The following is a 24,448-nucleotide window of genomic DNA, read 5'->3' as shown; positions in this document are numbered from 1 at the left end:
CAGTGTGATCATAATCATCATTAAATTAAACAATAACTTTATATGGTATCGTAAACTACATTTGAAGGGTTAATTACTTGACGAAAGAGGAACCCCAAATCAGATTAAAGATGCTCCAACAAAGATCCAACACCATTCGTGGTAGAGTCTACTTGTTTTCTCTGTAACTTAACTGAAATTCACAACAAAGTTGTTCAAGCCGCTAAGAAAATACCTGGTCAAAGTTTATGAGTGGAAACGTTCTTTCTTTCTAAGGGTTTATTCTACCATATGTGTATGGGTGTGTGCATTGCTGCTCTTAGGACTGCCTGTAACAACATGTATTTTCCCACGATTACAAAAGCACTGTGCACTAATACTAACTGTGGCTAATTACCTTTCCAGAAGAAAATATAGACCTCCTCAAGGCCTCTTTATACTCTCACGCTCACGCGGCCAACAACGCCCGCATTGCATCACGTGACCGACGAATTGGCCCGCGCGGCCCCTCTGCGTCACTTGACGCACACACGGCAAAAATTGTTGCTGCGCATAAAATGCCGTGGAGATCATCTCTCGTGATTGGTCTGTTTTAGTCACTGCGATGATCTAATCAGCATTCCTCCCGGTTCCACATAGCACCTACCCCGCCCCCTTCTCCATCGATTTTGCAGCATAATTAAATGTATCATCTGGTCATCTAGGTCCATTTGTTCGAGCAGACTCTGTTCCACGGTTGCCATTGTTGTTGCTTTGTTCCTTGTTACGGAAAGGAAAGTAAAAACGGCTACCGGAAATGACCGAAAAATGCAGAGGAAACTCCCCCCTATGGCGTCCTAGCCAATACCAGCCGTAGCGACACCCCCGATTTGGAGGAGAACTGCAGCACACTTTCAAAACATTGCGTGTGGGTTGCGCTCGAGTATAAAGGCAAACTGCGTGCGGGATAGCCGCAGTGACGTCAGCGCGGTCGCCGTCCGCGCAAGTGTAAAGAAGGCTTTATTGTTAATCCAAATTATACAATCTATAATAATCACAGTTGTTATGATTACTTTGATTTAAATTGGTCCTTCTTGCTTGCGTGTATTATGTGAAGCGATATTTAGGCATAGTAATAGATTTAGCAAAAATAATAATGATAGACTAATCAGGAGGATAATGACCAGATGATGTTGGCAGACCTTGTCGACCAGTGATTTTCAACTGATTGGGCAGGACCCAAAAGTGTGTCACAGACCCATTATGTATGGGTCACATACGGGTAAATTACAGGGTAAAAAATTACAACAGTAATGACTTATGACGTTAAAATGTTAATTTTTATACAAATGTTTAATTTAAATTTTACTAGCCTTAGCATAGGTTGCTGATAAACTATGGCGTGCTTTTTGTTACGTCACTGCTGTAGGAACGTAACTCCATCATAATCTGAGGAACCCCTGTACCGTGAAATATATACCAGGCATCCCAGGTCTGACTTTTTATTATTATTATTTATTTATTTATTTTTTAACATTATTTTGACAGGAATTGTCAGAAACATTGTATGGGGTCTAACGGTAAAAAAAATAATGATATTTGCTAAACCTCTCTTTATACCAAGATCTGACACTGAGCAGCTCAGTTTGCTGTGGTTGACAAGCTCACAACCCCCCCGAATCAGATAACTCCAGAACTCCGAACACCAGATAAATGCAATGATTTTGCTTATCCATCCATCCATCCATTTTCTGAGCCGCTTCTCCTCACTAGGGTCGCGGGCGTGCTGGAGCCTATCCCAGCTGTCATCGGGCAGGAGGCGGGGTACACCCTGAACTGGTTGCCAGCCAATCGCAGGGCACATAGGAACAAACAACCATTCCCACTTACAGTCATGCCTACGGGCAATTTAGAGTCTCCAATTAATACATGTTTTTGGGATGTGGGAGGAAACCGGAGTGCCCGGAGAAAACCCACGCAGGCACGGGGAGAACATGCAAACTCCACACAGGCGGGGCCGGGGATTGAACCCGGGTCCTCAGAACTGTGAGGCTGACGCTCTAACCAGTCGGCCATCGTGCCGCGGATTTTGCTTATTTTAGTGAAAAAATACAATCCATCAGGTTAAATATCAGCACAGGTCAGCAAAATGATAAAATGATAGTACATCTGAAGCCACCCAGGAAAAACTCTATTACCATGTCAGAATTTGATACAGTTGACCAAAAAACTTTTGAGAAAACGGTTCAGGAGCTGAAACCATCAACGAGCTGTCTTGACTCAATCCCATCTGACTTTTTCAAAGCTATTGCGAAGTCTGTGCTGGCTGATTTGCAGCAAATAATCAATTGCTTACTTCATTCAGGCGTGTTTCCTAAAGCTTTTAAACTAGCTGCCATTAAGCCTCTGCTAAAAAATAGAACGCTGGATGCTTCCATGTTAGCAAGCTAAAGACTCATCTCAAATATCCCTTTCATAGCCAATATTGTTGAGAAAGTTATTTTCAATCAACTCCGATATTTCTTGAACTTAAATGGAATTTTTGACAAATTTCAATCAGGTTTCCGAACTCATCACAGTACAGAATCTGCTCTTATTAAAGTGCTAAATGATATAAGGTTGAATACTGACTCGGGAAAGTTGTCAACTCTGGTCTTGTTGGACCTCATTGCAGCTTTTGATACGGTAGATCATAATATACTGCTGAACAGTTTGGAAACGTGGGTAGGACTAAATGGAACAGTCATTAAATGGTTAAGGCCCTACCTGGAGGAAAGGAGTTATTTTGTAACCATTGGAAGTGTTCAATTTCATTGAATGGCAATGAACTATGGGGTCCCTCAAGGGTCAGTTCTTGGACCCCTCCTGTTTAGCCTATATATGCTACACTTTGGTCAAATTCTTCAGAACTTTAATTTTGTCTCCAGATAACTACAGTTCAATTGAGGTGTTGCCTCACTGTCTAAAACAGGATGAGCCAAAATGTTCTTCAATTAAACCACAACAAAAATGAGATCATTGTTTTTTTGGCAAGAAAGAAAAGAGGGTTGCTGTTAGTAAATACCCGGAGTCACTCTCTTTAAAAACCAAAGACCAATTCCAAAACCTTGGTGTTTTGATAGATTCCGACCTGACTTTCAACAGTCATAATAAAGCAATTGCTAAAACTGCCTTCTACCATCTGAAGAACATATCTAGAGTTAAGGCTTGCATGTGTCAAGCAGACTAGGAGAAGCTCATACATGCTTTTATCTTGACTTGACTTGACTATTGTAATGGTCTTCTGACCGAACTCCCCATTAAACAGCTGCAGCTCATTCAGAATGCTGCAGCTCGGGTTCTGACCAGAACAAAGAGGTCAGATCATATTACTCCAATTCTAAAGTCTTTACACTGGCTTCCAGTCAGCTTTAAAATAGATTTTAAAGTTCTGCTACTGGTCTATAAATCACTAAACGGTTTAGGTCCTAAATACATGAAATAAATGCTAATGCTATATAAACCCAGTAGGGCGCTGAGATCGACAGACTCAGGTCAAATCATGGAGCACAGAGTCCAAAGCAAACATGCTGAAACAGCATTTAGCTATTATGCTGCACACAAATGGAATAAGTTGCCAACAGAAGTGACGTCAGCCCCAAGTGTGAATGTTTTTAAGTCCAGTTTAAAAATGTCTTTTTTCTCATGCTTTTTAGAGCATTTCCATCTTTAAATGATATTTTCTCTTTTTTTGTCTTTGTTTTTAATGCTTTTAATCATGTAAAGCACATTGTGTTACCTTGTGTATGAAATGCGCTATATAAATACATTTGCTTTGCTTTGCTTTACTATTTTCAATTTTGCACATGCAGTTCATCATCCTCATGATTATCCTCACTTTCTTAATAAGGTGCTCTGAAAGGAACCTTTTTTCTTACTTTCTATAAGTGGGTAGCGAGTTAGCAACAGTCTGAATATGCAGTTGTTAGTGTGACAACAGCTGAAAACTACTGCTGCCTGTACCTAGCATATTACCCATAATCAATGTTGATGGCACTATCATTTTTGGGTTGTAATTGTTTTCCATGATCATAATCTTGATTTACCTCATCACATTTGTGCTCATTTATGGGCATGTTTCCATTGTCAAAATCAAGTATTATGAGATACTACGAGATACAATATGTAGTACCTAGTCTGCTGGGGTTCCAAGCAGGCTGTACTGATACACTATGGTGATGGAAATCACTGCTGGTTTCTCATTGGTTTAGCAGAATTGCCAGTGCCGTGTACGGAATTAAAATTTGAGGATGGACGTCCATAAATTACAAAATAAACAACAAAGGCTTTGCACTACAGGGTTTTTATAATCCACAGTTGTCTCTACTTTGCAACAGTGATCTTTTTAGCTGCTGCCATCAGCTTGCTCTCAAATAAAATGTGTCTCCTTACTTCCTTACTGTGCCCAACATACTTTTTAATTGTATTATACTCGTTTAAGCAGATTTTTTAAATAAAGAGAATATCACTAGGTCAATAGCAAGGCATAGTATAAATCGGTGTCCTGAAATATAACAACCCTGGTGGAAATGATTGAATCACTCCAAATAGCCTAGGACTAAGTGCAATTTTCCGGATTTAATGTTTTTACTCTAGTAGGTGGTTAAAATTGTGCTTTTTCCTCACACTCACATTGTTTCTTAGCAACACGTTACAGTTGTAGTTATGTCAGTGTGGTATTTTGATATTAGTCAAGGTTTAAAGCAAAGGTGTCAAACTCAAGGCCCAGGGTCCAGATCCGGCCCGCCACATTATTTTATGTGGACTGCTAAACTAAATCATGTATGTCTACTTCATATTTCATGCTAATATCTGCACCATTATTTCAATTTTTATTCCCTTTTATTGAAGTTGAGATATTGAAAACATTTGTTCTGTTACCAAACCCTTTTGTAAAAACAATACTGTAGTTAAAGAATCCATTGTAGTTGTTTTCAAAACTACTTAAAACACTTGTTGTGTGGAACCCCGCTATTCGTGGGGGAAAGGGACTGGGCCTGACCGTGAATTGCGGAAATTAGTGAAAAATATCGACCCTCATTATAATTTCGATGAAAACAAATCAGATTTTTAACATTCTCGCTGAATAAAAACGGGTAATTGGGTAACAAAACAAAAAAAAAAACGAACAAAAACTACAATGAAAAAGCAAGTGTTTCTGCAAATAACCGAGGATAGGTTGGACATTTTCAAATAAATGAATCCTGAAATAAACGCTGAACCACGGACATGTGTATGTACCTGTATATGGAATAATATGATGAGGCATATGTACAATTATATGGTTTCCAGTGAAAATGGGCTTCTGAGGGAAACCATAACTACAGTTTGGCACATGACAAGACCCTAATAGTAGGTATTCGATAAATTTCCTTCAGCTGCAGTAAGTGACTTGTTGCTTTGACTGGGTTGCTTTTCACTTTTTAGAATGTGATTGTGGTCCATTCTTTATTTATCGTAAAACATACAGGTAAAATAAAGCATGCAACAGCCTCCTTCCCTCCACTGTTACTGTTTATTACTCTGTCTCTTTCTGACTCCTGTGTTTTCTTTAAACTCGTGACGTCACATGAGTTGTCCATGATGACTGAGACAGTCCTCTTTTGTTGTGGAAAGTCGATATGACTGGACGCCCAATGCTGCGTTGGGATGCTTTTGGTTGTTTGTTTGAATGAATAAATCTCCAGATCATAATAACAGGACATCTGTGTCAGAATATTCTTAAGTCATTTCATAGAGAGACCCCTTTGGAAGCAGAGGGGAGAGGGTCTGTGTATCTGTTTTGGCTGCTGCCCAATTCCCTTTAACATCTTATTAGTTACAGCCTTTAAAAGACCCTGCTTGCCTTTCCAGGCACACTACTCCCCAATATTCATAATTAGTGTGGAACTGATGTTCTCAGTGTTGAACCACAGTTGATGTAGGGTCGTGCTCATTACTCACACTGTTGCCATTTCTGGAAGAAGCACTTTAAGCATGGCTTTGCCACTGAGGAGAATTTGGAAGTTGGAATGAAAAAAATAATTGGTAGGCCCCTTCATGAATAAAGTGTATTATGAATATACAAGATTAAAGAAAGTAAAATTTTAATATTGAAGAAAATAATGTCATGCACAGTATGTCTTAACATCTTCATTGAGGATCATACACAGTAATGAAAACACTAGAAAGTAAGTAGACTACAATGTAGTGAAGTACTACAACCACCACAATAAACAATAAAGTTTTCAAGTTTGACAAAGTATTATCAAAACTCAACAATACTCTCTTTGGTTGTTGTTGCTATATATATATATATATATATATATATATATATATATATATATATATATATATATATGGCTAGTTTGACATTTACATCCCAGTAGAGACCAGTTGAGACAAGACGTCCTTATAAAACAAGCAGCAATAACTCATGAGAGAAAAGCAGGCTGTGGTATCAAGCTTTCAGTAACATTTCATGGTCCATTTGCTGTGTTCCTTGTGCAGTGTAAGCTATGTGTCAAAAGGGGAGAAAGTTGTCTAAGTGCTGACACTGGGCCCTCATCGGTGCATGGAAGGGGGACAAGGGCCTAAATCCTCCTCTCTTTTGTCTTTTTTTCCCTCATTGTTGACGAATTTATGAGTGGAATTATGTGTTATGTTTGTGTATATGTGCCGCCAGATATTGTTAACCTTGTTGGCAAGACTTCAATCAAGAGTCAGTGGGTACAAAAGGCCAGCCACTATGTCATTATGGAAGTAGTCGGGCGCTCACTGCTCGTTTTAAAGATTCAGCATGAATATGAACATTGACAGCTTACTTTTATACACGCAGTGTCTGTTTGTGTTAAGCCTCCTTTTAATATAATACAGGCAGACTCACTAACAAAACAAAGAGCAGCTCATTCAACGAAAGATTTGCGACATTCTGGTACAACCGTTACCATGGCGACAACAACAGCAACAAGGATCGCGCCAATGTATTATGTTGGAGAAAAAAGAACAAAAAGAGGGAAAAAGTGTGGGGTCATCACCGGGTGCTGAGGAGTGGACATTTTGGGCTGTCCATTGAAGGAGGGTTTGAGGTATGTTCACATACTAAATAATACGGCTTGCCAGCAGCCGGCAACATAACATTACATAACTAGCCAGCTAGTAGTAGCACTAATGTATGTAAACATGCCTTGTTCTTTCAAATCATGCTCTGAAGCTTTGGTAAAGATTGGTTTGTGCACATTAATAATGTTGACAACAGCACACAAGGGAGATGTCAAGGTGCGGTGTCGGTGGGATGTCTTTCATATTGAACAAGACCGCGGATTAGGTATGACGTAAACATTCACTATCGTTATAAGCTACGGGATATTGCCTTGTTGGGTCGGATCAAGGCTGGTTCGTGTTCATGTCACAAACAGACCACAAACGGAATGCAGATGTTCGTTTGCAAGCGGACCGAGACCACCTCAAAAGGGAGCGGTTGTTTGGTGCACACCAAGATTCGCTTGTGTGTATTCACACCTGCAGAAAAGGTCCGCATCAAGGAGGAAATGAATTCTGGTTCATTTAAAGCAGACCGAATGTGGGAGTTATAAACACACCCATTGACAACATCAAGATGGCCGTTATGACGAGCTCTAGAGGATCCTGGAAAATTCCTTCCAGGAGTGCATGATGTGTGGTAGAGAAGTTGGGGAAAGGGTGTTAGACTCCAGGGAGATTACTTCAAATGGGAAAATTTGTACTTTGGATTTGAATATATCTTTTGTGACACCTGTCCCAGAACCTTTCTGACACACCTCATATAGTGCGAAGGAGAACATTTAAATGCTCTAGAAAAAGTACAATTAACCTGCGTATGAACTATTTGCCATTAATACAATATGATAATCGTTTTGTGTTCATCTAAACATGCCCAGATTTCACACTAAATTAAATTTGTCAACATAATTTCAGTATACTTTAAATGCTTTTTTTGACATTTCTTTTTTGGTGGTGTGCCACGAGATTTGTCTAATATAAAACTGTGTTTTAGCTCAATAAAGGTTGGGGGAAGTACTGGTCTAGATTAGGGGCTAAAATCAAATGAAGTCATCATAGTAGAGTTATAGTCATCGCTTTTGTCAGGCTTCTGGTGAAAACTTCAAAGATTATTGTGAGCCTTGCTGATTTTAAATCCGATACCTGACACAAGATGGTTGTAGTGGCTAATCTCAAGTGCCAAATTGGTACATCAGTTTCGAATCTTTCTGCATGGTGTAATGAAAGTAAGTCGTGAAATTTTGGTTGGTTAGGATGCAACTGAAAATGGTATAAAATGGCTTATTGTCCCTGATTTTCACAGATGAAGTCAGAATAGTCAATCGTCCCATGATACCCATCCTCTTAGTCTTAAAGCTAATGGCTCTAATTTGTTAATTTGTTTAAGATAAATTACAAGCATGTATCCCAATCCTGAGAAATCACCTTTGTACATGTCTCTGTTACTATTGTTTCTGTTTCTATATAAAAGTAATGATACCTATAGTATTTGCTCTTTGAATTCAGGCAGTGTTACTGCGCAACAACAGCCATGTACTATTGTCATTCTCACGGTGTTGCCATGCTGGCGTTTGCATTATCTTGAAGCATTGCACAACATGTAGTTGGCTTTCATTTTTGTAGACTCCGGTCTTGTTGATATTTACCACCAGAGAGCGAAACATTCAATGACAGAAAAACATGGATTAAAAACTTTTTCAGTTTTATTGCATGTCATTTTAAACAAAGCTACTATACATACATTCACATTCACATATTGACACACAAAGAGAAACATACATTATAAATGCAGCTGGGAAAACACCCTCTTGGGATGTTCTGTGTGAAATTAAACGGATGAAATATTTGCTGAATTGTTTAAAATGTTTGCCTCATATTTAAATTTGAATTATTGAGACAAAATACAAGTAACCAATACACACCATTCCAAGAAAGAGTGTTTTACAATTCCCTGATTAAAATGTTTCTATAATGGTGATCTTATAGGCAAGTTGCACACAAATCAGATGTCAGATGCTTTTTAGACATATTGTTTCAGAGCTTTGGGACTGAAGGTCACCAAAGTGACTAGAGTGCATTCAGGCATACAGAGGCAGGATCCAGAAGGAGGCAGGTTGCCAGTCACTGTTAGCAGAAGCGCAGATACTGGTGGCAGACATCCAAAGGATCAAAATATGAATTCAGCAGTGTAGCATGTGTGGGTCGGTTATTTTTGCTCCTTTATGTAAACTGCAGTGCGTACAATAAGCAATGGAATAACTCGACCAAACAACACTCTCATACATAATGCAACATTGCAATGGAAACATAAAAGTTTCTCTCTATATCACTTCCTTCTGAATGTTGCTTTTATTGTAGTGCTTCAACTTTTACCTTTTTAAACATACAGTACATTCATTGTGATGCCTGAGTCACATACTATAATATGCACATGAACGGAATATAAAGGAAAAAACACGCAGTTTACTTGAGACATAGGAAGAGTTTTTAGAGCTTTCAGTTCTATTCAATTCTAGAAATTAAATAGTTCAACAGCTTTATTTTTATTCAGTATAGCTTTGAAAACATCTTTCCTCCTCCACCTGCCCAATGGAGCCCTTTGACATTGTAGCCATTCAATATCCATCAGGCATGTCATTGTAGTACTCTACACTTACTGGACTGAAACTACAAAGCAGTATCCGTCCTAAAATTTGAATAAAATCTGTGAAAATATTCGATGCAGGATTGTGGATTTACTTTCTAGAGGGATTTGATTCTGCTGCAAGAAGTGACAATGTCACAAAAAAACTTATTCAGTGAAGTTGAGATGAATAAACTGTAATTTGTAATATACCGTAATTTCTCATGTATAATGCGCACCCATGTATAGTACGCACCCCCAAAGATGACCTCAAAATCCTGGAAAACCCTTCTACCTATGGATAATGCATTTTTACAATGCATGATTTTGCTTCTGTCCATGTGATCAAAATATGTATTATCTGTATTTTGTTTGTTTTTTCAAAGAATTACTCTGAAGTTAAGTACTTCATTTCACCACGTAATACTTTATTCTTATTTACTTGCTCTTATTTTGAAATTCACACCCGTACTTTTATTTACTAAATGAGAAAACACAGCTGTGCTCATCTGTTTGATTACCCAGAAGAATTTGCATGATGGGTACAATTCTTAAAAGAAAACATGAAGGACCAGGCGAAACACATTTAATTTTATTTTAATCAGAATCAGACTCAGAATCATCTTTATTTGCCCACTATGTCCAAAAAACACACAAGGAATTTGTCTCCGGTAATTGGAGCCGCTCAAGTACGACAACAGACAGTCAATTGACAGAGAACACTTTTAAGACATAAAGACATTGAGAAAAACAGTCACTGAGCAATAAAGGGTTGCAAGTTATCTGGTAATGCCGGTTTAATGGAATAAATATATATCCATCCATCCATTTTTTGAGCCGCTTCTCCTCACTAGGGTCGCGGGCGTGCTGGAGCCTATCCCAGCTGTCATCGGGCAGGAGGCGGGGTACACCCTGAACTGGTTGCCAGCCAATCGCAGGGCATATAGAAACAAACAACCATTCGCACTCACAGTCATGCCTACGGGCAATTTAGAGTCTCCAATTAATGCATGTTTTTGGGATGTGGGAGGAAACCGGAGTGCCCGGAGAAAACCCACGCAGGCACGGGGAGAACATGCAAACTCCTCACAGGCGGGGCCGGGGATTGAACCCGGGTCCTCAGAACTGTGAGGCTGACGCTCTAACCAGTCGTCCACCGTGCCGCTAAATATATATATATCATATAATAAAATTAAACTGTCAATCATTTCATAAAAGCATTAAGCAAAACATAACCATGAAGAAATTAATGGTAATTGTTTTTCAGTCATCAGTCATATTTAAAAAACAATAATAATTCACAAACTGTGTATGTAAACTTATGAGTACAACTGTACATATGTGTAGTCATATGTACCCATATTGGAATGAAAGTATAAGCTACACCTTTTTCATAACCTCTAGGTGGTAGTGGCATACTAGAATGAAAGTGTATTGTATCATGTATTGAACTGTTGGTCAGAATGCATGATACATATCGAATCGTGACCTTGGCGTATCGTTACAGTCCTAATGATTTACTGACAAAAAGTAAGAAAGAAAATAATCATTAGACTTTACACCGATTTTGTCGGCCTGATCGGTATCGGTCGATAATTAGCATTTTATGCTGATCGGCTTTAATTGATTCATTCATTTAGTCATAATTTGCCGATCCGATCAATGACATCATTGATCAGCTCCGCAATAGATATTTACTCCGCATCGCCACCGTGCACAGTATATTTAAATCCAAAAGCTAGTTTTGTCGTATGGTTGGTTTCAATCACCAAAAGCTGGTGATTGACCAAAAGCTAGCCTTGTCGTATGTCTTTTGTAGTACTGTAAATATCTGACGGCCAATAAACTTATTAAAAAAAAAACAACAACAAAAAAACATGTTGGCGATGTGGGACAGACAATACGTCTGAGACAGACAACACGTAATGCCAGGATCAGACTACAAGACAAATTTGCTCTTTCATGATTGCACTGTCAGACTACTGCAATAAAATCTTGTATTCCGATACCACCGCATCCGGTTTTTTAACGATCATTGGGCTTTATCTTGTCAACTCAATTGCGACCGGATACACTCGTTACCGTGGCGACGACAACAAGAGTGGATCGCGCCGACTGTATTATAAGGACAAAATGGAGGAAAACGTGTGTTAGTGGTCACCGGTGCTCAGGACAGGAGAGGACGTTCGTTAAAGGCTTGCTTGAGGTATGTTCCAACACTTTTAATACGATACGGCTCCCAAGCAGGCAACAAAGACTTTATGTAGCCTAGCAAGCTAGTGCTAGCACTAACGGTTGTACGTAACCATGCCGCCGTTCTGTCGAATTATGGTCTAAAGTTTCGTTGTGGGTGAAGTAATTTAATGACAATAAAGTAATTTAATTACAGTACGTTAGCACCCATTATTTCTGTCATGTTGTAATGTTGGTTTGACCTGACTGATTAGAATACATGATCTGACTAGAGCAGTGACTTCCAACCTTTATGGAGCCAAGGAACATATTTTACAATTGAAAAATCGCACGGCATACAACAAACAAAAATGTCACAAAAAGTGGATACATTAATTACTGTATTAACTTCCTGCAATCTAATAGAAGACCATTCATTTGTTTTGTCTGTCACTATGCCTCACTGGCATAAATAGACGAACAAAGATACATTAATTATTGTAAATATAATTTTTGGAGCAATTAAGTACACATATACATACAGTAAATGAACAGTTCATTTAAATAGACACATTGCTCCATCGGATCGTTGATCGGTTATCTGTTTTTTAAACTCACTGATCGGTGATCGGCCCCAAAAATCCAGATCGTGTAAAGCCTAATAATCATTGTATGAGTCGTGAAACGTGATTGTGATTTATGTTGTTTCCTTAGAAAGAACAACATGGACTGAATTTTTGGAGTCCGTTTGGGAGGTTTGACATACAAATTATGACTTCTTGAAAACAAAATTGCAGTTTTTGCATCATGGTACTCGGTATTCTTCTCTGAATTTGCTGCATTTTGTTTACACTTTGTGAAATGAGCAATTTTCCCATGTGAATAACCTCCTGCTCATTTCTGTCGAAAACATTAATTGTATCCTCAGACTAGATGTTCATCATTTACAAATCTGTCTGTCTCCACTTCCAGTGGTTAAAAAAAAAGGACGGCCTGAAATTGTTAGCAAGGGGCAAGTTGTACCTTCCAACAACATGGTTCAATCATGCCTTTTTGTTCATGTAAAACACCATCCATCCATCCATTTTCTACCGCTTATCCGAGGTCGGGTCGCGGTGACAGCAGCTTCAGCAGGGACGCCCAGACTTCCCTCTCCCCAGCCACCTCATCCAGCTCTTCCGGGGGGATCCCGAGGCGTTCCCGGGCCAGCCGAATGACGTAGTCTCTCCAGCGTGTCCTGGGTCGTCCCTGGGGTCTCCTCCCGGTGGGACGTGCCCGGAACACCTCACCAGGGAGGCGTCCGGGAGGCAACCTATTCAGATGCCCGAGCCCGCTCATCTGGCTCCTCCTGATGCGGAGGCGCAGCAGCTCTACTCTGAGATCCTCCCGGATGAGCGAGCTTCTCACTCTATCACTAAGGGAGAGCCCGGTCACCCTGCAAAGGAAACTCATTTCGGCCGCTTGTATCCTGGATCTCGTTCTTTCGGTCACGACCCACAGCTCGTGACCATAGGTGAGGGTAGGAACGTAGATCGACCGGTAAATTGAGAGCTTCGCCTTTCGGCTTAGCTCCTTCTTTACCACACCGATCCCCCTGTTGATCTCCCATTCCATTCTTCCCTCACTCGTGAACAAGACCCCAAGATACTTTAACTCCTCCACTTGGGGCAGGATCTCATCCCCGACCTGGAGAGGGTACGCCACCCTTTTCCGACTGAGGACCATGGTTTCAGATTTGGAGGTGCTGATTCTCATCCCAGCCGCGTCACACTCGGCTGCGAACTGCTCCAGTGAGAGTTGGAGATCACGGCTTGATGAATCCAACCGAACCACATCATCTTCAAAAAGCAGAGATGCAATACTGAGGCCAACAAACCGGACCCCCTGTACACCTCGGCTGCGCCTTGAAATTGTGTCCATAAAAGTTATGAACAGAATCGGTGACAAAGGGCAGCCTTGGCGGAGTCCAACCCTCACCGGGAACGAGTCCGACTTACTGCCGGATATGTGGACCAAACTCTGTTTGGTGCACAGGCACAAACAACAGTCAGAACCCGCCCCCCCACCCGAAGACGGAGGAAGGCTACCGTCTTGTCCACCGGGGTGAACCCCAACATACAGGCGCCGAGCCGGGGGGCAATAATTATACCCACACCTGCTCGGCACCTCTCACCATGGGTAACTCCAGAGTGGAAGAGAGTCCAACCACTCTCGAGAGGACTGGTACCAGAGCCCAAGCTGTGTGTGGAGGCGAGTCCGACTATATCTTGTAGGAACTTCTCGATCTCACACACCAGCTCGGGCTCCGTCCCTGCCAGGGAGGTGACATTCCACGTCATGTAAAACACATTTAAGTTTTGTACAGTAAAGCTTATTATGCAGATTTGCATTGAAAAATATGTATTTACAGTATGGAACTTTGTAGCCATCCTTTGTACTTATCCCACAGGGGTGGTAGTCACACAAATTCAGCACAAGGGCAAATTAATGCCCTGGCACTTTGATAGGATCCTCCGAGACGCTTTAGAGTTAATATCAGTTAATTAATTCAATGCACTGGGCAGGGAGCCGTGAGCAGAGCCGAGGTGGACCACAGTGCGTGCGTGTGTGTGTGTGTGTGTGTGTGTGTGTGTGTGTGTGTGTGCGCGTGTACACGTGTGTGACAACAGCAAATGTGGTGCTGTGGTGGCCGAGGCCAGGTTGGTGAAGGGTTTAAACTGAGAGCGAAATGATGGGAGTAATCCACTGAGTGCCTATAATGTAATGAGTCAGCCTCACTTAATGGAGACCATTTGAGCAAGGAGGAGGTTCAGGAAATAAAAGAGGTGGTGGTTATGGAGATTTTTGCTTGACAGAAAGTCTTGATACGGGGACAGAAAGGGGATAGGTCTGCTATCCATCTTTAAAGCTGAACCAGATACAGGCTCACGGTAGCTGTTTTATAAGAATATATGACTGCATTGTTGCACAACTGCTGAATTATAGTGCGGCACGACTCAATATAATCATATTACGCTCTAGCTTGAGGCTATAAGTAAAAAAATTTTTTCGAAACAGACCTGGTGTTGCAGATGTTTTCTGGGGAGGCTTCAGCATTGATCCATGGTTCAGGGTAATTCCTGAACTGGCCTCCACTATTTTCATTTGGTTTTCACACACACAGTACACAGTACACACACTTTCTCAGCCATTATACTTTTCTGTCATTTACAAAGCTCATGCTTATTTAAAATGCTGCCTTCAATTATTTTTAGTATAATCAGCATTATTAAGGATGCAAGTGATTTGTTTATTTTTAGTTAATAGAAATATACATTTTCAGATCTGCTCTTTGCTATGTTTATGTTAACCATGACTGTGATCAAATCTAGGGATTACACATTCTTCATTGGGCTGGTATAGCCTTCAAGAGATTTCTTTGCTGTGTCACGTTCTATCCCTTACACTTACGTAACATTCTATGCTGATGCTATGGTTTAAGTATCTGTATCTGGTGTTCGATGAGTCAAAATCCAACACTCCAACAATGCAAAATTCAACCTATGCCCCAATATTGGCTCGCAAAGAATAGGAGGTTGTTGGAGTTTGGTGAGGCTATGGAGCATGATTTTTGATCAGACTCGAAGTAGTTCCTTGTGTGCACAGTTTACAGTGCAGACGGACGCTGGGGAGAGTTGGGGCGTTTCACACATGAATGTCAATCTGCCAGGATGTGAATCTCTAAATCAGAGGTCCTGGTCTTTAGACAGAATTGGGAGCAAAGTCCTGCATCAGATCTAGGAGTTCAAGTTTCTCAGTGTCTCAGTCACAAGTAAGAGAAAGATGGATCGTTTTGATGCAGCAGCTATCTACCACAAAAAGACAATTCACAGTACTCAGATTCCCCCAACACACATTTTTGATGGCCATTTGATTTTTTTCATATGTTATTTACAGTAAATAGTGGTTAATTTTGTTTTCACCAGATTAATTATGTTTTGGATGTCTATCATAGGAAGTGGAGCCAGTTCTCACAATAACTGAATTCAAGACACACCCTAATTAGTATAATGCGTGTGTCTGTTGGGGATTGCAGTTGTGCAATGGGTTTATGTTACTGAAATAGTACTAGACTAAACTATAGTGATACGTGATTTATTTCCAACCCTCTCGTTATGTCTCGTGCTCAGTACGTTTAGGCTGTAGGTGGAGGATCTGCCCCTGCTGTTGTGATGAGCTTTTTGTTACGTCTTTTTTTTTTAAAGCCATCCTGAAAATCATGTAATCAGCGTAGCTTTATTGGATGTATTGTGCACTGGAAAGTTAAGAGGGATGACTTGTCACAAGAGTCGCATGTGCTTGTTTGGCATGGTGTTATGTTTGGGGACAAGGGTTGGGGGGGGGGGGGGGGGGGTGTCACACACTAAACACATGGCCAGATGTGACATGTGCTTCTGGCTGTAACACAAGCGGCATGGGACGGGAGTGAAAGTACTGGCTTATTTGCTCCAGCGCCTGTGTGATTTGTGTTAAAAACTCATCCCCAAAACCAAATCTGCATTCGCCTGTTCATAAATTTTTGGGCTAGTCTAATTTTTAACATTAAATGCTTCACGTTTGAAAAACGCAGTTGCCGCAGATGCTTCCAGCCAAGCAGTTTGGAAGGTTTTAGGTCGATGGAGACGCATGTGGTCACCATGTGAGGATGATGATGGAGGGCACGCAATAAGCTGCCAATTGAGGACTGAGCCACAAATGCACGTGCAAATATGTATACACAATACAACGTGCTGTTCAGTGAAAAATTAACTGCCTTTTGTAACTATGTGGTTGAATAAGTATACATGTGAATATGGACTAAAAAACGTCCATCATTGGTTTCATCAGATTTTTACCCATGATGTTAATAGTGCTAAATTTTGCCAGACTTTAGGTTTTGACTCTTTTTGTGACAAAAGTATTGCTAACCCCAAAGCCAAACATATCAAGAATATGAGCTACTGTAGTTTTCTTCATCAATGTTTAAAGAAGAGTTCTTAGTGAATGAGGCTCCCAGTAATCAGTCCAATTGAGCACATTGGCCCACTTAAATGTATACGCGAGCGGGCTGGACATAGGCCCTACAAAAAGTGCGCCATATTTTTTCTCCATTTGGTTTTGTTGTGGAAAATGAAATATAAACGTTTTTTTGTTTTTTTTACCCTTGTCTGCAGATACCTTTCAAAAACCACCATCACACATTAACGAAGCATTATCGGAGTATGAAGGTTATTACATTACATCTATGTGTTAAATTTCTTAAAATATGAACACACAATTAAAAGTAACTGAAACTGATAAATTATCAGTTTTGACCTAAATGCACTCTTTTGTAACTGCAGTAACATTTCCACATACAGTATCTATAAGCTTTAGTTTTGTCTGTACTACAAATTTACAGCCTGTTGCAATATCCATCCATCCATTTTCTGAGCCGCTTCTCCTCACTAGGGTCGCGGGCGTGCTGGAGCCTATCCCAGCTGTCATCGGGCAAGAGGCGGGGTACACCCTGAACTGGTTGCCAGCCAATCGCAGGGCACATAGGAACAAACAACCATTCGCACTCACAGTCATGCCTACGGGCAATTTAGAGTCTCCAATTCATGCATGTTTTTGGGATGTGGGAGGAAACCGGAGTGCCCGGAGAAAACCCACGCAGGCACGGGGAGAACATGCAAACTCCACACAGGCGGGGACGGGGATTGAACCCCGCACCTCAGAACTGTGAGGCTGACGCTCTAACCAGTCGGCCACCGTGCCGCCCTGTTGCAATATTATTAACTCAAATCTTTTATCATCTGCTAATATTGTCTGTCTTATTTGGTATTGGCAAAATGTTATTCAAAGCAGTTTGCCTAATTTTTTAAAACGCGTTTCTTTTTCCTTTCTCTCTTCTCCTCATCCTCAAAACAGGTTCCCCATCAGATGGGTGCACTGACCTTCTACCGATACGAGCAGCCGATTGTAGACTACTGCCAAGCCCATCAACCCCTGCGGCTAAACATGGGCTATGAGGGCCCCCGTCAGGGTCTTGAGGGCCTGGAAGACCTAGGGGCCTGTGAGAGGGGCACTATACAGACAGTGGCACTCCCAGCCGTGCCCACCGCTACCACCATAGGGCCCTCAGTGCCAGGGCCTCGTTCTCCTCCAACAGCACTCAGGCCAACGACTGAGGCTCCCAGCGGCAGTCTTCCCACTGAGCGCACAGGCACACTTAAATTTGGACGCTAGTGAGATGTACATGGGTCTCTGATGAATTGTGACTTGAAAATGATGGGGCAAATTTGAGCTGAGCTGGTGATTGACCTTGCGTTTGGAACATGAGTATGAACATTAGAAATTAGAGGAGATGTTTTGGTATCAATACACACAATCTGAGCAAATACAGACTACACATTCTAGGACAACACAGAACAGCTAATTGAAGATGGTCTGAGATAGGTTAAACACAATACTATTATTATTTTTATTTTTATTTATTATTTTTGCCATTTCAACATAATGAGCTATGCTTTCAATAAATTATGGAAGTGCATGTGCTCTGACTTTGGGATGACAAACAGAAAGGATCTCACACACAAAAGGAGTTAGATTTCATGTGATGAGAAGGGTGTTTAACTGTGATTTCTATTATAATTTACATTCATCAATTTTCCACAGATGCACATTTCTATAATTATTTCATGAAGACGAGTGCGCTCTCTCTGTCACGATGGATAATTACACTGAGTTCGTCTTTGCTTTGTTTGACTTTTATTTTGGATGTGGGTTATGATTAAATACGTTGATATACATATCAAACCAAAGAGGTCTTTTTTTTTCTTTTCATTTAACTGCATGCACGCTGAGGGCATTTTTAAAATTGACTGAACAAACATCTTTGATAACTTACATTATTAGATAAACAACTAAGTGTCTGAGGTTTAGTTTGTAACAAATTGGCATAGTTATGAGATAATTATGAATTGGTGTTCATCATGTTACTGTCTATGGTTTCTGGTCCTAAAACCGTTCCACTGCAACACCCACAGACACACTTGTATATGAGCTTTTTGGGCATGCTCCATATTTAAACATACAAGGTCCTGTTAAAAGAATGGCAGAAATTTGTAGCCCAACAATTTGCTAAATCTATTTGCAAACATGATTTCCAAGTATTGTACATATCATTGAAGAGGTCCACTGACCGCTCTCACTGCCCCATTTGGAATCATGTCGGACTTTGATCAGATGAGGAGAGCATCATCTCTGACCATGTCACTCCCTGCATCTCCCCCCACCACAGTGCAAACCAGTGCCTCGTGGGGGCATGTTGAATCATCATGTTGACATGGGCTTGACCTGTGGATGAATCCACAGTGCGGAATTGGGAAAAATGCCTGACATTTCCCTATTGTCCAATACGTGACATCATGGCTCCCTGTAAACTTTTGGCGAACGTGGAAAGCATTGCTTATGACATATGGCGCAAGAAAAGATACATAGCAAGGAATGCACAGGGATTTTTTTTTTTGTTTGTTTCCACATGCAAGTGATGATACACCTGGAGATATTGGAACTGTTCTTGGTTCTCTCACCAGATTAAACTGAACAAACTGTGAGACCGACATTTCCCACACGGAACGGTCATCAAGATAAGAAACTGGGTTACTATTTATCTTTTATTTTTGTTTGTTGTCATGAACAAAAGAGACACTTTTGAGGTGTGCAATGATGATGTCAAAGACATTCTAGAGACGTAACAAAGGTCAAAATCAAATAGAACTTATTTATCATGTAAATAGAAAATCTTTTAAGATAACGAAGAAAATGACTTTCTGCTGAAACATCTTGTGAACAGAGGAGGAGCCTTATTCATTTTCCAGTGTGGGATCTATGTGTTATAAAGTTGAAACTGTACTGCTCCTGTTTCAATGATAAATATTTTTCTATTTGCTCCAATAACTATACCATGCGGCTGTTAAACACTAAGTGGTTTCTGTCATCCAGTCATCTCACAAAACTACATGATGGAAGAAAATTTGAGAGCCCTATTGTTGTGATGTATCCATATTTTTCTGTTTCATCTCGTTGGCCATATGAATTGCCTTGAGTTTTAGCATACAACTGGTTAGGAATCACTGTATACCAGTATTCAATCCAATCCCTAGAACCGCAAATATTCACAAGGTCTTCACAATTTCACAAAAAAATAGAGGGCTTAGCCTCCCTTGATGTACAGTACATTGCATAAAAAAGAAATGCAGTTGGTTCGCTTAGTACAGTTGCTTCATAGTGCTGGTGGACTTTCCTTTGTAAAAGCAGCTGTACCAATATATTAGAAGCGCTCTCAATTCTGTTCATACAGTATATGTCTGCCTTGCTCTATAGGAATCCTGCTCAATCCTGACTTTATGTCTGCCCCCTGTTGACCCGGGGATACCTGATTAATGATTTATCCCTGCATGCTAATACCTGGGCTGTATCTTATTGTTGGAAATGGACAGTACAGGCGATACCTGTCTGAGAAGTACATGTTAGGGGCTGGACTGTTTTTGAGAGACCTATTCCAACCCCTAATGTAGTACTTCCTGTCTGGTTCATTTAGGTTATTTAGCCTCATGCCAGACCTTGGTACCTTTGTAGGTATTGCCTTCTGTGGTTCATATTGCAACATATCACTCTGCAACAATGGCAGCAGCCATGTTTTACCACTTTGTTCTGACCAGAACAAAAGCACGGTAACAAAAAAGTGGTGAGAAAGTACAGCTGCACTGTCCACAAGGACAGGGTTTTCACCGTGTTTTGGCCTTTCATGCGCGCTGTTTTATGTTTGAAAAAAAATGCTGTTGCTTTTTGGGTGGATATTTTCAAAAACAGTATTTTGCATTTGTGTGCAGAGGGGGAAATATTCTTTATACAATAGAACATGTTTAATTCAACCATCGCAGCAACTTTTCCTTTTCCAGGGTAATGATTGGATAAATAGCGCTCAAGAGCTGGCAAATGTGTTTCCAGGTATATTTGTTTTTAAATGCTGTCGTGTGTGTGGATTTTTTTTTTTAGATTGGAAGATTGTTTTTAAATGCCCATTTACATGCTGAGAGAATTATCTTATTCATGCTAGTTAACCAAGGAAAAGGCTTGTTTATGGAGCTGACTCTTGGAAAAGTATCCCCGTTTACAATATAGCTCCTCCAGCAAACCAGTCCAGTCAAACACCTATTACCCACTGAACCGTTAACTAAAGCAGCAAAAAACGTTCATATTTTTTATTTTTAGATTACTTTCATCCTGGTTCATTGACAGTAATCCAAGATGATTTTAAGGAAGTTTCATTAACACCAGAACAACTCATACAGTGATAATTCCAAATAAAATCTTCAATCGACAGATGCATATGCTGACAGGTTGAAAAATACATTAAATTTAACATGATACCAAACAACAATCTTTTCTAGGGGTCCTTAAATTTTTGTCCAGGCCAGTTGAATTTGACTTTTTTATTATTTATTTTATTATTAGTATTATTATCATTCTGTTGGGCCACTAAAACAAAGTAATGTTTGTTTTCAATTATTTCTTTTTTAGTGATGTTTATTCTTATTTTCATTCGTGCCACATTATTTCAGTGAGTTCAGTGCAGGTTTTTGTTTCTTTAACAGAATGGCAACAATCTGCACTTAAATTTAAATTGGTACTCATTGTGCGAAGATTGTACAACACAGTCTTGCTGGTAGTAATTATTTTTTACTTTGTTATTGTCCATTTCTTTCACCATTAAGTGGGATGCCAAGGCTCTGCATGCTAAATGATGCATGTTCGAGCTGAAGTTGAAGTCTGTCTCTGCTATCCCCACGATGCCAACAGGTTTTATTTTCTGTCTCTTTCATTTTTGTTTGTTTAGGATTTAGTACACAACAAGCTTCCAACACCCCCTCATTCCTACTGGGTGCTTTTGCTTCATTTGTTTTATGTTATTGTTCTCTCTCTCGCGCTCTCTTTTTTTTTAACTATTTTGTTTGTGGTGGGGTGATTTATAAAAAAAAAAAAAAAAAAAAAGGCCAGAGGATTGTAGTAAAAACTTTGAAAATATTGCTGTGCTAATGCTCCAAGGAAGAGCTAAATGCAAATCTCTCAAGGGAAAGGGAAAACAGCAGAGATCAGTTTGTAAACCAGAAACAGTGTAAAATTGGGGGGACAAATTTGTAAGCGCAAGTACATTTATTCTGACACAATGAAAGCTTTTGTTACATTCCTGAACATCTCAGGCAGGTTTATTCGCAGTGTACTAAAAGGATACAAACTGCTTCAGACTCGCACACAGCTTAGCACACATATATGGCAAGCAAAGGGAATTCTTGAATTGTCTGCATTCTGTAAACTGTTTATTATATGCATGCTCACGTACAAACAATTGCAAAGAGACACCTAATGTGAATGTTAACCACACTATCAAGAATCCACTTTGATTTCTCAGCCTCCAACAGGAGATAGCCTCAAACATAAAACTAAACACAAGTGCAAGCTTAAAATGACTATAGCTCTTGATGCACCCATCAGTTTGAGTTCACCAAAGCCAATTTGTGATGGTTCGGTAATTTCTAATCCATTACCTAATGAATAGATTTGAGAAATCACTATTTGATTAAGATAAATATGCCCAAGCCCCTTACTAACACCACAAATAGATTTCAGTATGCAAACTTACATTTCTTACATTACAGCGTTGTACAAAGTGGTGAACGGCTATGTTGAAAGCTGAAACGGATGTGTAATTACAAGATAGCTGTACTCTGCATGTATTAAATAATGGGCCTGAGTGTACGTGCGCCTAGAGCCTCATGTACTCCTCAACCTCCCTTTACCCGATGTCACTTACTGGTCCCAATTGATTGTTATTGTCCACTGCTGTTTTACATGAGCAAAAGGTCTTTAACCTGTGACCCATATTGTCCTGACTGTTGTTTTTCTGCCATTGCTTATGCCAGTAGGATAGCAAGACGTGATCATTAACCTTTGTCAGGGAAAAACGTTTTAATTTGCTCGACAAAGCCCGTTTACGCCCCTAATTGTATTTAATGTGGAGAGTGAAGAAAGTAAGGTTTGAATTTAAACAAGCAACATTTTATTCCTGCATTTAATTCGTCATGACAGTGAGAGAGAACAAAGAGGGGAGCTGACAGAAAGCAATATCAGAATAAGTATTTGTTTCCATGCAGGCCCAAAGCACTTTCCCTTTATTTCCCAGCCTCCTACTGTAAATGTGCAAAACAACAGAATCCCTGCTGTCTCCCTCCCATCCAGTTTCTGCAGAGCATTGATTTCTGTAGGGTGTAAATACGTGCAGCATTGTTTTCTTTGGTAGTTGCTATGTTGTTTATGGTTTTCGCTTTTGTTTTTTCCTCTCTCATTTGGACTTTTGCTTTTATTGTACTCAGACCTAAAGCATTTTTGTGGAGACATGGTCCAAGTGCAACCATAAGGCTGTTTGAGTAAATTATTGTCAGAAAATGTTTTGTAAAAATTTTGATGATGATTAAAAAAATAAACATATACGATGGAAGCTGTGGTGTTTCATTAATCTAAATTAAAGTGGTATGTAAGTTTACAATAAAAAAACAATTGAAAAATTGAAGATGCAAGTGCACAGTTTGCAGATGTCCAGTGTTTGTGTCTGCTGCTTATACCACATGCATAACAACAGCAACCAATCCGTTATTTGCAGAACATCATGTGACCAAATCCGGTAAACAGGTTTGTGGACTTCCTGTGTATGACTACGGGTTGATGACACGATAGTTTGAAGCCAAATTTGCTAATTTTGTTTTCTTTGTGGCTGGTGTCATCAGACAAAAGTTAAATACATGTAGTATATCATTTATTTCTATAAAAATGATATAACATATGTAAACACTAACGGTGCCTACACATCGGATATGGTCATCTTTATGCTAAACAAGAGATATTTTAGATGTTTAAAGTTTCTATGGGTGCTAAATTGTCCCAGTCCCATGCAGCCATGTATCCGTGCCGGGAGGAAGTAATTTTACCTGTTTTGCAGAAGTAGGTTGCCCATATACTGAATTGGTTACATGGGAGGTTGGCAATGTTAATACTGCTAGCAAGATCTGAACATAGCCTCGCTTCACTAATGCGATTATGAAAGTGTGTTGTCTTGATAGTCATTGTTAGCCACGGCTCCTACGTTGTTAGCATAGGTGACTTATTTGTAATGGAGTGTTACTATAACAGTTAATACCAGTTTGAAATAGTATTGTTTGGAATGGACAAGCAATTAAAAACTAAAGAGGTGATAAAGTTACCTGCTGAGCAGAAATGTTGCTAATTACGTTTGACTTCTGAATCTTATCAACTGCCTGAGCTCTCTATCCACGACCCAAGGGATTTATTTGAAAATTGCAAACTTCCCTTTAAGTGTAATCTGGTGGATTGCTGATGAAGTCAAAAAATAAGCTCAAAACATCATTTGCCAGTATGCCTTATGTCACATAGTATTGACATTAGCATCTGCTAGGTAAAATGAATGTCTTTATTATAATGTTCCCTTGTTTTTCGCAGTTAATGGGGACCAGAACCCCTCGCGAAAGGTGAAAAACCGCGAAGTAGGATTTGCCC

The 24,448-nt window shown here is 40.0% G+C and overlaps 1 protein-coding gene across 3 annotated transcripts in view; it reads left to right on the top strand.

Annotated features, from left to right (window-relative positions):
* The window catches only part of LOC133464946 (leucine-rich repeat transmembrane neuronal protein 4), a 110,353-nt gene extending 86,978 nt beyond the window's left edge, over positions 1-23,375 (top strand). The window contains exons 1-2 of one of the 3 annotated variants that reach the window (XR_009784509.1): positions 11,535-11,846; positions 17,744-17,882. Coding sequence is in view for 1 of the 3 variants with exons in the window: in XM_061747162.1 (XP_061603146.1) it covers positions 17,744-18,061 (318 nt within the window). In the remaining 2 variants the exon portion in view is untranslated. Of the gene's footprint in view, positions 1-11,534; positions 11,847-17,743 lie in introns of those variants that run through there. The other 2 variants (XR_009784508.1, XM_061747162.1) reach the window with 2 other exon arrangements.
* The last annotated feature ends 1,073 nt before the right edge of the window (positions 23,376-24,448 follow it).

Source organism: Phyllopteryx taeniolatus, chromosome 15 (assembly GCF_024500385.1).
Source record: "Phyllopteryx taeniolatus isolate TA_2022b chromosome 15, UOR_Ptae_1.2, whole genome shotgun sequence".
In the NCBI taxonomy this organism is placed as follows: domain Eukaryota; kingdom Metazoa; phylum Chordata; class Actinopteri; order Syngnathiformes; family Syngnathidae; genus Phyllopteryx; species Phyllopteryx taeniolatus.
Note: the sequence above shows the minus strand (reverse complement) of the source record. Positions and strands in the feature narration are given on the sequence as shown.